Source organism: Nannospalax galili, unplaced genomic scaffold, assembly GCF_000622305.1.
Source record: "Nannospalax galili isolate Female #2095 unplaced genomic scaffold, S.galili_v1.0 scaffold874, whole genome shotgun sequence".
In the NCBI taxonomy this organism is placed as follows: domain Eukaryota; kingdom Metazoa; phylum Chordata; class Mammalia; order Rodentia; family Spalacidae; genus Nannospalax; species Nannospalax galili.
In genome coordinates, this window is record NW_008334302.1 from 419,976 (window position 1) to 436,408 (window position 16,433).

At 37.3% G+C, this 16,433-nt stretch overlaps 1 protein-coding gene across 4 annotated transcripts in view; it reads left to right on the forward strand.

Annotated features, from left to right (window-relative positions):
* The window catches only part of Slit2 (slit guidance ligand 2), a 354,605-nt gene that overhangs the window by 255,503 nt on the left and 82,669 nt on the right, over positions 1 to 16,433 (forward strand). For 2 of the 4 annotated variants that reach the window (XM_017797196.1, XM_029561715.1), the window contains 7 exons: positions 444 to 515; positions 968 to 1,039; positions 9,434 to 9,505; positions 10,131 to 10,274; positions 10,381 to 10,544; positions 11,473 to 11,496; positions 14,965 to 15,115. In XM_017797196.1, coding sequence (XP_017652685.1) covers positions 444 to 515; positions 968 to 1,039; positions 9,434 to 9,505; positions 10,131 to 10,274; positions 10,381 to 10,544; positions 11,473 to 11,496; positions 14,965 to 15,115 — 699 coding nt within the window. The remainder of the gene's footprint in view (positions 1 to 443; positions 516 to 967; positions 1,040 to 9,433; positions 9,506 to 10,130; positions 10,275 to 10,380; positions 10,545 to 11,472; positions 11,497 to 14,964; positions 15,116 to 16,433) is intronic. The other 2 variants (XM_029561716.1, XM_017797197.1) reach the window with 1 other exon arrangement.

The window sequence follows — 16,433 nt, forward strand, 5'->3', positions numbered from 1 at the left end:
TATATAATTTTCATCCCTTTCTCCCAATCAGCTCGTGTGTAACCCCCCACTCACTAACAAATTTATGACCTCTTTTTCTTTAATTCTTATTGTTGCATATAAGTGTATGTTTCCTACTGAGTCCATTTAGTGGTGTCCTCTGTACCTGTGTTTAGGGCTGACCACTTGGGATCAGATAACCTCTCAGGGAGCTCTTTCCTGGAGAAAGCTGATGCTCACTCCCTCAGCATCCGTTGATTGCCTGTAGCTCTTTAACCTTGGGTTGGGAGCTTGTAGAATTTCTCCTATTCACATTGTTAAATTCCAGTGTTGCTTCTCATTTTAGAAATTGTATTGGGGAAAAAGGAAAAGATGCCCTGACATGAGTCCTGTGCCTAAATTCAACATGACTGAAAGTTCACTTTCCATCTAAACATTTTGTCTTGTTTTGTTTCTCATTGCAGACGTTTGGAACAGAACTCAATCAGGGTCATCCCTCCTGGAGCTTTCTCACCATACAAAAAGCTTAGAAGAATGTGAGTTGACAACATTATAGGAAATGATGTCATTTTATTCATGACCGTGCATGGAAAACTAAGCATGACTATTGAAGAGATTGGCAACTTGAAAGATTAATTGCTGAGACTTTCAGATTGCTACTTATGTAATAGTATTTTAATTTTAAGAACAAAAATATATAATTTTAAAGACTTCTATAACACATTATACTGATTTCCACAAATGTGGACAAGACATCATGCATTGCCTTTCACACCCTATTGTCTAAATAAGGCATCTTTACTAATAACTTATCAAATGGCCTTGGTTGATTTTAAAATGATTCATCTTTAAATTTCAGGTTTGTTCAGTGTTCTGGGTTGCAAACTTGTCCTCATAGGCAACATATAGAAACAATAAATCATCTTGTTTTACTGCCAATCTCCCTGGCATGCTGTTTAATTTAACCTAACCTTATTTCTGATTGTAGAGACCTGAGCAATAATCAGATCTCTGAGCTTGCACCAGATGCTTTCCAAGGCCTGCGCTCTCTGAATTCACTGTAAGTTTTCACTTGAGGAAAAACAGAATCTGCAACCAAATTTTTTAATTGGGTTGGGGGAGGTTAAGAAAAAAATCTGTGTTTTGTGATGAATTATGAATAGTTAACATTGTTAGTAATGAATTTTACCATTTTACTGCACTCTGTCACTAAAGTTAGCTAGTTTTTAGGGATAGATACATAGCGATTTCTTAATTTTGTTGTTAAGAGAGCAAAAGTAAGGGTTACTTTCTGGATATTTTATTTTGTTTTCTATGTGTAGTAAGGGGGCATTGTTTATGAAGTATACTGGACAACTCTATGTTTATGGCCTCCTAGCCTCTTGTATCTGAGCACAATGTCAATCCCTTTAGGATACAGGTAACAGTGTTGCTGAGAACAGGTATCCATGACCTCTGGGTACCATCCTTTCATCCTTCCTTCATAAACTTAAAATTTTCCTTATAATATTAGCTTTCATAGCACAACAGTCGTATAATATCAAGAGGTCTTTCAGAAGTATAGCTATGCAAATTTCAGACAGTCTACAATAAGTTAATAAAGAATACTATTCTTTCAAACTTGTAAAAAACTTCCCAAAGTCTATAAAGTAAAATAACTCCAAAGTTTACAATTTTAGTGTAGAAGCCAGCACACTTTGTCAAGAGTTCTTCTTAAGGATTTTCATTAATATAAATTATTGCTGAACTCAGATTTCAGAAGTCAGTGTACCAGTAAAAATGCTGTCGCCCAGATGTAAGACCCAGCTGAACTCTAGCATATGGAACTGATATAACAATTTCTTCCTCCTCTCACCAAGGATAGAAGTAAACAACAGTGTTCATCCAAGATTCATTGAGATTCAGGCTGTTATGTCAACGTGCTTAGAAAACTACGGTTTCTTTTGAAGAAAGCAATATACAACTACCACTCTACCTGTATGTTGTTATTAGGTTCAATTTGTCTGTTTGTTTGGGGTGGGGATTGCCTAAAAGGAGCCTAAGGCTAGAGCAACAATTGTTGGACAGTTTAATTGTATTTTGCTCTCTGAGTGAATTGGAAAGTTCTAAAATAACAAAATTCACTCTAAAGCTCAGTTCAATGAATCAAGGTGTCCAAAGATCCCTGTATTACTTTCCTGGAGAGTGTGACACCAGCCAAGGAAACATGGAAAACCTCCAGGCCATGCAGAAGAAAAGAATGGAAGTCAATTCTCTGTATCAGTTACTGGCCTTCAAGTTTCTGTGTTTCACAGAAAATCGTTAAAAGTCGAGAAGGAGGAAATTCAGTGGATTATTATTTATAACTGTTTCCTTTCAGAGTTTACTACTAAGCGTTATTGCTTAAATAAGATTAAGTGACACTTTGGGGGCACCCTGAGAATTAAAACATACAAAGTCAACAAGAAGTAGAGCAGTCTATTTTAATGTGTCATTGTATCTCAGCCAAGCAAGTTCTGTTCATTTACAAAGAGATTGTTATTACAGTTCATGATCATAACCAATCATTATGTAGAAAATCATATACAAATAATAAAATATCAGCTTGGAGTAAAAGCAGTGAATATTGGGGAACTAGAATCTAAGTCTTCATAATGAGATTGCTTGCTAGAAGAGCATTGTCTATGCTTGTGGGACTGCATTTATGTCAGTTAATCCACTGAGGTATTTCCAATTCAAGTAAAGGACTACATAGAAGAGGAGGAACTATTTACCAAAACTAGAGTAGCTGCAGAATTTCCTGCAAAGTATGAAACAAATAGAAAGAGGCCATCAGCTCTGCTGATCTGGGGAAACTCTTCATGTGCTGATTAGTGTAATTTTTTGTGTCCATATTTTGAGTTAACCTTCCCCAGATTGACTTATTTACTCTCCATGAAAAAACTGACTGGTCATATCTACTGTAGCTGATTCCCACACTTAACCAAAACAATATATCTGGCAGAAGTGTACTCCTATTTAGTAGTACAATATAAAATATTATTAACGCAATAAGTTTAAAAAATCATGTATCTGTTGAACCATTTTATCCTTTGTTTTTCTTACTGTGGCAGCAAAAAATTTCTGTAGCATTTAATGCTTTCTTAAAATTCAGCATATGGGACTTGAGAGATGACTCAGTTGTTAAATTCACTTGTTGCCATTGCAGAGGACCTAGGTTAGGTTCCCAGTGCCCACATGGCTGCTAACAACCATCTGATGCCCTCTTCTGGCCTCCGTGGACATTGCACGCATGCGGTGCACTTATAAATACAGGCAGGCAACACACATATGCACATAAAATAAAAATTAATAAATCAAAAGAAAAAATTTTAAAATGCTAAAAATAAAAGAATTTAGCATACTAGAATACTTAGAGCATGTGTGTGTGATATGATATGTGTGCATGTGTGCATTCATGCTCGTGTGTATGAATGTGGAGACACACATGCCACAACATGTGAACGGAGAACAGAACAACCTTGAATGTTGGTCCTCACGTTGTACCTTGTTTGAGAAAGGGCCTTTTGTTTGCTGCTACAGATGTCAGGCTAGCTGAACTGCAGGTTCCAGGGATTCTCCAGTCTCCAACTCCCAGCTCACTCCAGGAGCACTGTGAGGACAGATGCACACAGTTGCATCCAGCTTGACATATGTCCTGGATCTCCAAATGCAGACTGTCAAGCTTGTATATGACAAGGCTTCTAATAACTGGGCCATCCTCCAAACTGTAATTTTATTACTTTATTTTTATTGCTTTTATTATTTTAGTGTGAGTTGAAACTTCCTTTCATAATTAATAAAATAAGAATAAAGTGGTACTGAGCCTGTACTGTTTAGTAATTTTGATGCTTTGTGCTCAAATCTCAGCCCCACCCTTTCCTAGTACATGGCTGATACCATTATTAGTTTATGTGTGCCTCAGTTATACCATCTCTCAAGTGGGGTCACATTCTACCCCTTATAGAAGTGAGGAGTAACTTCAAGAGACAGTAGGTATGACCATGGAAAATTCTTTTACTGATACATGCCAATTTGTATGTTTCTGGATTTTAATAATTCCAGAGAATGTCCACACCCCAAGTCCTTAGCATGTAATTGTCCCCTTTTCCTTTTTCTTTTCTTTCTCTTTTTTTTTCTTTTTGATACATTGAGAACAATCGCAATTCACTTACTATTATTTCCTCTCTTTATCACCTGGTTCCTGAGTTCCAAAAAGGTCTATAGTACAAAGACTTGTTTGCTAATTTTTATTTTCTCCTACTATCTTTTCTTCTTTTTTTGAACATGTAATATTATTTTTTTATGTGTATGAGTATATTGCCCACATGTAAGTAGGTATACCCGTGTTGTGCAATGCCTACAGAGGTCAGAGGAGGATGTCAGATTCCCCTGGAACTGGAGTTACAGACTGCCGTTAGCTGCCATGTGGTTGCTTGAATTCAAACCCTAGTCCCCTGCAAGACAGCCAGTGCTCTTAACCACTGAGTCATCTCTCCAGCTCTCCCCACCATGTTTTCTGGAACTGAGATTGACTCTTCTGCCTAGTATCTTTCATTTCACTACTGGAGTTTCAATGAAAATGGAAATTTTTCCTTTCCAGTTTATTCTCTGCTCTCTCTTTACTGTGATGTCTTGAACACTGCTTACTGTTGTCATTCTAAAAGTACATATCATTGTTTGTATTTTGTAGTGTTAGTTCTCTGGACATTTCCTGTAATAATAAAGGCAGTTCAAAATGACATTTTTACAATGGCTGTCTTACAGTTTCCCACACTGGACATTTTTTCTCTTCTGTAGGAACAATGTCTTCTGTCAGCTTTCAACAAGGCAGAATTCAAACTGACCACCAGCAGCTGCTGTTGCCCACTGTCACCAAATCAAAACTCAGGTTTAAGCTAGACTAACATACTTGCCCTGTCTTCTAACAGCACAAGCAGGAACAGCCTTAACGTGTCTTGTTCCATAGGTCTACAAAACATGCTCCATCTGAGTAATTATGCTTCTTTGCAGTATGTTGCATATAAATCATGTCAAAGAAAACCAGACACTGCTCAGTGAGTCACCGACATGTGGATTTGACCCAACTTTCTTTTTAGATGAGCTCATTTCTGTCTTTCAAATTCTTAAACTTCTTTTTCCTTCTTAGAAGTGTAGCACAAATTCTCCTTGGCCTTCTTGCACTTTGTGATTTATAGGCTGTCTTTCCCTCATTCATATACATTGGTCTTATTTCCTTGACACTTATTCTCTCTCTGAGGTATCTGTACTTTGATATTTTTATCTTGTTTTCTTTGGTACTTTTTTTATTGCATTGGTAAGTGGGCACAGTGATTTTGTTTGTGATCCCAGCTATGGGGAGGCAGAAACAAGAGGACCTCTATCATTCACTGGACAGTCTACTTCAATTGGTGAGGTCCCTGTTCAGTGAGCCACCATGCCTCAGAAACTAAGAATAGAGAGTAATTGAGGACACCTGCTTTCAACCTCTGACCTAAATGTCCACATGTGCATATATACACACATACCTGCATGCACCCACAAAGAAACATATAAACACACATTGCCCCCCCCACACACACACACATACAAAACTATGCCTTGGACTAGTACTGCTATGACTTTTGCTAGAGCAACCTCATTCCTTTCATATTTTGTATGCCTTTATTATAGTAATTTATGAATGATAGCCCATATACAAGGAACACCTCACCACTCTATTTTCTGTATTCCTAGATGAGTTTATCCTTTTTTATTATTATTTTCCCATTTTTGTCATACTTACAATTCCAACAATATTAGTTTATCACTTGATAATACAATCTTAAAAAACTGTTAGAAAAAAAGTTCATAATACAAATATGACCACTCCTAACCAACCCACCTTAGGTGATATTTCTATCAACCTGTGCTGGATAGCTTTATTGTCAACTTGATGCACCTGGGTTGAGGGAGCTGCAACTGGGGAATAGCCTCCATAAGACTGGCCTGTGGCCATGTCTGTGGAACATCTTCTTGATTGTTGAGTGATGTGGGAGGGTCCAGCCCACTGTGGGTGGTGCCGCTGTTGGGGCAGGTGGGCTTGTGTTGCATTAAGAAAGTAGGCTGAGCAGGGGCCAGGGGAGCAAGCCAGTAAGCAGCGTTCCTCCATGGCCTGTGCTCCAGCTCCTGCCTCCAGGTTCCTGCCCTGAGTTCCTACCTTGGGCTCCCTGATGAACTGTGACCTGGGAGATGTAAGTTAAATAAACCCTTTCCTCCCCAAGTTTGTTTCGGTCAGCGTGTTTTGTCACAGCAGTGGAGAATCAAACTAGGGCACAACCTTAAAACAAAAACCTCAAATGAACAGCTACCTCACTAAGATATTCACCCTTTGATTTTTTAAATTTCTTTTTTATTTTTATTTTAATTTTATTGTATGTGTATGGGTGTATGGCTTACATGTGTGTAAGTGTACCCATATCATGCAGTGCCCACAGAGGTCAGAAGAAATTGTTGTATCCCCTGGGCCTAGAGTTACAGACAGTTGTTAGCCATGATGTGGGTGCTGGGAATTAAACCCAGGTCCTCTGCAAGAGCAGCCAGTGCTCTTAGCTGCTGAGCCATGTCTCCAGCCCCTCACCCTCTGATATATATTTTTTTTTTCTTTTTATGGTCTTTTTGAGACAGGGTCTCCCTGTAGCCCCAGCTGTCCTGGAACTCACTATGTAGACCAGGCTGGCCTTGAACTTGATTTTTAAGTAGGCCTCTCACAATTTATGAATGTCTTTGTAGGCTTTTATGTTTCAATATATTCAAAATATGAAACTTCAGGTTTCATATTACTTCAGTGTTGCTCTTTTAACACACCTTTCGCCTCACTCATGTCAGTGCCTCGCACGTTGGCTTGATGGATATTTAAAACTTGGTATTTTACTTAGAGTGAATTGGGTTCCATGTTTGTAACCTACTAAGTTGCTGACACATACAAGAGTACAATAGCTATTATTGGATGAATAATTGAATGGCATTGAATTTAATAACGAGCTGATGTCACATTAATCTATTTGTGTCCCCTTTCAATTTATTTTATCCTTGACCTCAAAAAATGCATTTATCCTTTCTTAATTCTCTTTCCACCTAGGCTCTGACAATGTAGAATTTTTCCTTTCTTCTTTGATTGTTAAAAATTGTTTCTTCACTAATTGATTTACTTCTCTAAAGAAAAATCTATATTCTATATAAATGAAATTTTATGTATGCTTTAAAGCTGTACCACTGGAATCTGAATAAATGGACTATCTTTTTACACTAGGACCCAGGTTTATTCATTCCTTTGTGTGTGTTTTTCCTGTCCTGTAATACATTGCACCTCTCTCTGACATCTTAAAAGGGGAAGAGCATTTCCCTTACTTTATTCATCTCTCTCCAATTGTTATTTTCTTCCTTTTCACACTAAAATCACATACTGCTGTCAAACATATTATATCTTATTTCAGTTTTTTGTTTCTATACCATGGCATCCTCTATACCCTTCCCAAAGAGTATCTTTCTGATTTTAGAATAATATTTAATAATATTTATTGTAGGAATTATGAAAATACTGAAAACTATGTACATGAAAATTCAAATCAAGGTAGCAAAGCTCTTTCTACTTGGTCCTAAATTTATATGTATATATTTTCCAAACAAAATGTATATAATGCTGTTTTTTTGAGACAGTGTCTTCCTGTAGTGCTAGTTGGCCTACAGCTCCCTATGTAGGACAGTCTGGACTGGATCTCCCAGAGATCCTCCTGCCTCTGCCCCCTGAGTGCTGGGATTAAAGACATGTACCATGGTATCTGTCAATGCTGTTAGTATAATACACTGCTTTTAAAAATAACTAAAATTATGGGGATGGAGAGATGGCTAAGTGGTTAAGAGCACCGACTGCTCTTGCAGAGGACCCGAGTTTGATTCCCAGCACCCATATGGTAGCTACGAACCATCCTTAACTCCAGTTCCAGGGGAATCCAAAGCCCTCTTCTGACTTCCGCAGCATTGCATGATACGGGTGTACCCACATACATCCAGGCAATGTACTCATACACATAAAATAAAAATAATAAATAATATATTTTAAAAAACAACATTCTGATTTCATTATATGACACTAAATATCCTCGAAAACTTGGCTTTTACTCATAAATATTTCACAGATAGTTATTAAGAACTTGAGACACTTTAATTTTCATTTTTCAAATTGTGTATGATTAGTATTTTATACATAAAATATATTCTTGGGTACTTTTCTTAAACTTAACTCCTAAGAACTATAACCTTAAACTATGCATAAACATCTTTATGGTGTCTGTGTGTGTCTGTGTCTGTGTCTGTGTGTGTGTGTGTGTGTGTGTGTGTGCATGTTTGTGTGTGTCTGTGTGTCTGTGTATGCCAAAATGTCCCCTCGGAATATAATTTTTAACTTCTACACATAGTCCCTACACATAGATATTGTTGCAAACCAGCTCTCAGCACCAGATGATGATTCAAACATTTCCATTCCCTTCGTTTAGATTTATGTCATTAATTTACCCATCTTATAAATTTATTCCTTAATTTTGTTCTCTGCTAATTCATCATCATTGACTTGTCAACCCAGTGCTAGAACTTCACTTATATGCTAAAACCTGCTCTGGGAGCAGATGCCCCTTAATCCCTTTGCTCAGTGTGTAATTAGATGTGGGTGCCATGACAGTTCATTCTGGTTCTCTTTGGGGCTGGAGAAATGGCTCAGTGGTTAAGAGCATTGGCTGCTCTTGCAGAGGACCTGGATTCCATTCTCAGCACCCACATGGCGGCTAACAACTGTCCATAATTCCATTCAGGAAAATTTGACACCATTTCTGACCTCCACCTGCACTGCACAATGTGGGTGCACTTATATACATGCAGGAAATACATTCATATGCGTAAATTTTTTTTAAAAAAGATCATTTTTTAAAGTTCTCTTTAAGTCACATCATGATCTTACATTCTTCATACATACATCTTGTGTTATGATGAAGTTCCTGTCCTTATCTGTCTTCCTTCCTCAGATTCCTCAGTGAGAGATACTCTAATCACCACCCTTCTTTGTTGTACCCACTTTGCTCTCTTTGCCTATGATCTGTGTATTTGCATATGTGGGGGAGGGTATGTGCAGAACACATTAGACTTTGAGAAGTAACATGTTTACAAAAGGTTAACTAAATTTTGAATTACACTGTTTTGATATTTGTTTTTTCCTGTTTTCCAATTCTTGCACAGTAAGCACATATGTGATATGTAATCAGATACATTTTTTAAATTGCATTCAACTGTAACTTTTATGATGTATCGAGTGTCTACCAATATCCTTTATGCTTGAATACCTATGTATTAGATGAATTCATTAGACTTGTTTGGTTCTAATTTTTTTTATAACTTTTTCTTCCAGTGTCCTCTATGGAAATAAAATCACAGAACTACCAAAAAGTTTATTTGAAGGACTATTTTCCCTACAGCTACTGTAAGTATTTGACTGCTATTAAGCTACTGAAGTTAATCTTAATACTTTGTTAATTTATCACTTAGTTTTATGGAGGCCTTAGAAAATTCCACCAAATGACATAGCTTAATGGAATACCAGTATTAGTATACCAGAGCTAACATTGGTGATAGCTATTTATATGAAGACAGAACTCATTAAGGCTACTCTAGAACATGTTTTTCCACAGTGTTATGAATGATTATATTCCAGCTGTTGTATTGTTTTGAGGTGGTATATTAATATACATCCTGCAAAACTTCTCTCTTTGGATGTTGCCTGTAGTTGGAAAGGAGACAGACAGAGGCAGATGGGATGCATTCACTACCTATTCACCAAAGAAGATAGGAAGCAAAGGGCTAGGAAAACTTCTACAAACAGACATGATGTGCAGTGAGCCAGACCATGGTAGCCTGTGATTTTGGCTTCCTCATATGAACCCCCTGTCTGACACCTATAAGACTAAATTATCATGAAAGTTATGATGTTAGTGTTGAGGTTTTAAGAAATGTGTTTCTCTTGATTGGGTTTCCTAAAGAAGGGCAAAATCTTGCAGGTGAGTTAATGAGATGCTACACCTTAATTCTACGACTGTTTGATCAAACAGATTATTGAATGCCAACAAGATAAACTGCCTTCGGGTAGATGCTTTTCAGGATCTTCACAACTTGAACCTTCTCTCCTTGTATGACAACAAGCTTCAGACAATTGCCAAGGGCACCTTCTCTGCTCTCAGAGCCATCCAAACTATGTACGTACAATTTGGATCAAGTTTAACAGCCATTGATTTCACTGTGAATGTGAGTCCACTCTGATGCAAGTCATGTATAAAACTGTTCTGCCTATGTTTCCGAAAGGCATTTGGCCCAGAACCCATTTATTTGTGACTGCCATCTCAAGTGGCTGGCGGATTATCTCCATACCAACCCAATTGAGACCAGTGGTGCCCGCTGCACCAGCCCCCGCCGCCTGGCTAACAAAAGAATCGGACAGATCAAAAGCAAGAAATTCCGTTGTTCAGGTAATTCCTCACTTCATGAGATCTTTTCCCTAGAATTGCCGCCTGCAGCTGGCCTTGAGCTTGCTGCCAAACATTGCAGAATCACATTTTTTTTTCTTCTGCTTTGGGGGAAAAAGTGGGAGAAATGTAGGCACAACCGTAGCCAGCAAAAAGAGTATCAGCCAAACTAAAAAGATGCCTGGACCCTTCCTACTATGGTCTTAGATTTCATGTGTAAACATAACCTTTGAGCTAACTAGAAATTCTTTTAAATTATGTCACATTCCATGTTGTACTGTTCTCTGCTGACCGACTTCAATTAATGGAACATGTTTTCTTTTTCTTTTTTTTTCACAAAGTAAAGTAAGGTTTTGAAACATGATTCCATCAGCCTCAGAAATGGGAGCCTAGGGTCCCAGTCCAACAGTCACTCAGAAGGCACTTGCTATTTCGTATACTCTTATTTTGAAAAAAACTGTGAGGATATGGTTATTTCTTTTAAACTTTTGTGAAAAGAGGCTATCTTTTCATATGTGAGGAGTATTGCATTTACCTAACAAATAGCTAAATATGGATGCATTGTATGACTGATAAATAGAATGACATTCCGGCTTCATTGTTTGCTTTGATCAGGTCTTACTTGTGTTCTTATGAGAAAATCATTCACTAGAGTTTTGGTAATGGGCTTCCTAACCACTCCAGGCATATTTCACACTGGGCAGTTGATTCATACTAAAGATCTAACAGAAAAACTAAATTGATTATTGTCCATCATTATAGATAAAGCTGTTGCTCACTGTGTGCTGTGATGCTTCAATGAGTATACGCTTTCATTTAGTTATCTGTGGTAACTTTAGTCCATTCTTAATCTAATAGAACTCAGATCTCTGCTTGTTGACATTCAGGTGCATCTTCTATTTTTTTCTCTCTCTTTTTTGTTTTTATTTAGCTAAAGAACAGTATTTCATTCCAGGTAGGTTTTGCTCGGTGGTAGGACTAACCGCAGACACCCTTGCCTCACCTCGTAAAATAGAGCTTCTGAAACTTTGATATGCATGCTTTTGAAGCACAGCGACTGTTCTGTAGATAGACTGACTTATGCATAGATCACTCGTAGCTGTTTCCTGAAAGCCTGACCTCTGCATGCAGCTTCTGATGTTAAAACTTTACTATGAAACTCGCACCTTCTTTTCTCTCCCTTTCGCTTTGGAACATTATCCACAATTTCTCACAGTAGCTAAAATGTTTAACCCTTTGACTTTCTACTTAAATCAATTTTTTTCTCTATACATTGTACATCTAATCCTTTGCCCTGTTTTTAAAATGTAGCTTACAAGCTCATTTTGAAGAGAGAGGCCTTTCTGTGGTCAAAGAGCTAGCTCTACATGAAATCAGGCGCAAACGTGCAGAATGGCGTGCTCAAGAGGAAACTTGCTCTTTAAAAACTTCTTGTGTTTAAAAAGAATAATTTTGCTTAATTTCATTTTAATTTTTAATATAAAAAGATCTGTTTTGTGATGATTAACTGCATTCGGTGTGGAGGGGGTTTTTTGTTCTTTTGGGGGAGTTGTTTTCGTTTCATTTGCTCACTTGTGACTGTACAATCTTGCATGCCTGGAGTTAGAATATCACTCTACAAAAGGCATATTGACACCCACCTCAAAATCATGAGATGTAAGTGGGGACTAAATGCTTTGAATAATCAAAGCAGAAGGAGAAAATATATTTGAAACATAATTGCAATGTTTTGTCACTTTGCTTCAGCCTTAACCCTCTCAAAACTGATAAGTTTAGAACTAGCTCTTTAAAATGTCTTCTTACTTTGTTCTTGCTTGCAAACTGTAAAATGCCTCTTGATATGTTTGTTTTAAACCACTATGTAGTAAAATATATGTTAAGTATTGATTAGTTCCATTCAGTATCTCTTGCATATGGTCTACTTTAGACTATATTTTAAGACCTATACAAAAGAATATTTCTACCCTGTTAGTGTACAAAAGTATACTTATTTTCTTAAGAAAATCTTTGGTTTGGTCTCAGTTTTTATGGAAATATTTCTACTTGCTACTAAGTTAAATAACCTTTTGTATTTAATAGATTTAAGTATCTTGCTTATTCTCACTTTCAATTTTTGAATAATATTTTACATATCACATGTGGCTGCATATCTGGTAAGGTGTTGAAAAGACCAACTGATTTGTCTTCATTATGAATGCATAAATTTTAGTGTTCTTACCCAATTAAATAAATGAAAAGTTATCTGAAAACTCTTACTTAACTAAAAAGTAAATAATCTAAACACCAGACAATCTATAGAGTAACACAACAATTATGATGTAAATTACAAAATTGCAGCAATTAATGTTGATACCAAATTATTCAGTTCAGTTCAATAATAATTTAAAAATTACATTTCCCATTCAATTCAAAAGACGGTTGGTTTTTTTAAGTTGTGATGTTTTTCTCTCTTACTAACAGGAGTCCAAATAGGTTCTATAAAATAGTCTTTATATCAGATATCTTCTCTTAACTTTAGATTTCTGATCATTCAATTTACATTTTAAAATTGATTATAGTGGTCATGGCGCAGGTTTCTTTGAGACTCCTTTTTTTTTTCTCCTCATAACTAAGTTACAATTTGAGTCTCCCTAAGAACTTAACCATCATCACTATGGCATTGACCATAAATTTTTGAATACATGCAGTGAACCTCTTCATTAATGTTATCAGTACCCATTATTTTACTTTAGGCCAAATTCCAAAGACAATAAAACAGACCTCACTATAAAAGTTGCCATTCAATTGCCTAATATAATGTGACTGCTGTATTGTTATATTTGGCACTACAAAATTATGATGAGATTCTGATTACAGCCCCATCACACATCCTTTATAACTCGGACAGGTTATTTTAGTAGCACATGACCTACAACCCAACTATTAACCAAATGTTCCAGATGTAGTCCTTTAGTATCTCCATGATTAGTTTTTCATTCATTTTTACATGTGTATTTACTCATTACCACTCTGACACTCTAAATATTCTAATGATAACTCAAAATAAAACCTCTCTCACAGACAATTCATCTTTGAAAGGAATGGACACGAATTTAATTTGTGCTACACATATTTACATCATTCCTCTTCTTGCAAAGCCTTTGTGCTTCAAAATAATATAAATTTTATAAAGCATGACAGATGTATCACTCTGTTTTCCCCTCCCCCCGTTGCCATGGTAAAGAAATGCAGAAGAAAGACTAATTAGAGGAAGATGTCTATTAATCTTAATTGGGATTACGCTGTCTTTCTTTCCTCCTTGGTGATCTTTTCTTTTGCAGGAGTTCACCATTTGGCCTGTAAGTAAAAGTGTGTCATCTGAGAGTTAATGTACCACCTTTTCAATCCCTATGTACCTTCGTTTAGTCTTGGTCTTTTGCACCTATTTTCAAGAAGAAATCACCGATCTTTTGAGCTTCTCTGTTGTCCCTGTAGCTTACCTTCAACTTCTTCCTGGATGTTGTTCCTGAAAGCTGTGGTTTCCGTTCTGCAGTTCCGAGGAACGGAGGCACCTTTCCGTGTAGTCCCTTCTTTGTGTTTCCAGGAACCCTTCGGTAGTAATACTCTTACTATGGTCATAAACATTCTGTGGGCAGAATGCATGTCATGTAAACAGTATTACACTTTCAGATGCCTGTAGCTTGTCTCCTTTTCCCTTCGTCTTTCCTCTTGGTCTTCCCTCTGGCCTAGTGGTTGGTGTAGTGATAATGTAGCGAGATTTTCTGTTGTGCTTGATCTAACCATGTGGTTGCGAGGTATGAGTAAAACATGGTTCCGTCAAGCACCATGGAACGTCACGCAGCTTTCTACAGCATGGCAAGCTGCTGAGGCTCAAACAGGACTTACTTGTGTCTTTTTATAGAATCAAAATGAAAAAGAGGGCTTTGGGGGTGTTCCTGAAGATTATGTGAGAGAGAGAGAATAATGAAAGTCTGTAGGAAATTTTAAAAACCTAAGTATATTGATTTGCCTTGAAAGCCCTAATTTACAATGATATACAGGAATATGTGTATTACTGGATATTGTTTTCAATTTTTAACTCAGAAAAAAAAATAATCTTGTCAGCAATTCATAGCTACCGTGTGATTAGTTGGGAGACAGGCTAGCATGGATCAGAACTGGATCAGCAGAAAGTACCGCTGTGAAAAGCTCAACTTTATTAATGTTCTCCTGTTCTCCTGTGTGAATCTGGTCACTCTTTTCTTTCCAGAAAATTCCAAGCCTTTCTTTTAACCCTTTCCTGACATCTGCTGATCAAAATTCCCCAAGTTGTCTCCCTGCTGCATAATCTATAGTTATTCTACTTTTATTCTTCCTATAAAATTAATAAATATTCTAATCTTTAGACTCAGTATCTTTTATTTTTGACTTGAATCCTCAATAGGTACAGAAGATTATCGATCAAAATTAAGTGGAGACTGCTTTGCAGACTTGGCTTGTCCTGAAAAGTGCCGCTGTGAAGGGACCACAGTAGACTGCTCCAATCAAAAACTCAACGAAATCCCAGACCACATTCCCCAGTACACTGCAGAACTGTGAGTTCATCTACCTACAAAATCCAGGCTGGGAGGGATAGAAGAAGGGAGGAAAAGAGGAAGGGATGGAAGAAGGAAGGGAAGGAGAGAGAGACTAAAAGCATTGAGAGGTGGGAATTTTTATCTTGCCATTTTAGTTCTCAAGGACTGCATTAAGTACTTTGCATTAAATGTACCTCTTTTTCGTATAACAATATGTTAAAGCCTATCTGGGTCAGGCATTTGTACCCAGATGTCCCTCAGTGCAAGTTCATCCATTAGAGCCACGTCAGCCTATCTAGAATCCCTCCGCTAAGATATACTCCCCCTCCCTAGCAGTAATCAGTTGTCAGTAGTCCCTTGACTAAGGTTAGGGCCTGCTGCCCATTTGCTCTGTTCTGGGTTTTTGTCTGATTGAATCAGCAAGGGGCTAGTGCATGCTGTCACCATTATCAAATCCAGTGAGAGGGACTATGGGAGAGGTGCAGATGGGCGAGGGGGTCTAAATTTGACTAAGATCTGTTGCATGAAATGCACAAAAACTCATTAAAAATATACATTATAAAAATGTGTTAACGGCTATCTCATTTCACTTTGTCAGGCACATAAATTTACAATTGAATCCTCAAATTATCTCTCAGAATTCAGTTAGCACTTAGTAATGCTAATAGTAAATGGAGCATGTGATTCTTACTGGGTATTTATTGTGGCCAAACATATTTCTAAGAACTTCATAGCTCTGTAATAAAATAAACTGAGGGTCACCAGATCCACTCTGGGAGTCCTTTGATGCTTACTCAATGATGTCACTGACACAGGTGAAATGATTCCGTGACTGACAGGTAAAGAAGCACAAACATTAGTAGCTTGTATGCATGCTTCTTTCTGAAATGAATAGAAGAATAAGGAAATAGGAAAACCTGGATGTGATCAAATCTACATTTATGAACTTAACATAGGACCCAGAAAGAGTGCACTGTGGGAAAATGTGTATTGGGGAAACTATTTGCAGATTCTATGTCTGTATAGTGCACCTTTACCGACTTTATAAAAGGAAGATCCAGCCAGGTGTGGTGGTGCACACCTTTAATCCCAGCACTTGGAAGGCAGAGGCAGGTGGATCTCTGAGTTCAAGGCCATCCTGGTCTACATAGTGAGTTCCAGGACAGCGATCCATAGTGCTAGTTTCCAACAATTCAAGGAATCGTTAGGAAATCGAATCATTTTCTGAACTTCTTAGCGGTGCTTACACACGGCACCACCTGATATTTTTCATTTATTGCTTTGTAAAGCTACTTGTCTGTGTGTGTGCATAATCCTTCTGTCTTCACAGAGATTA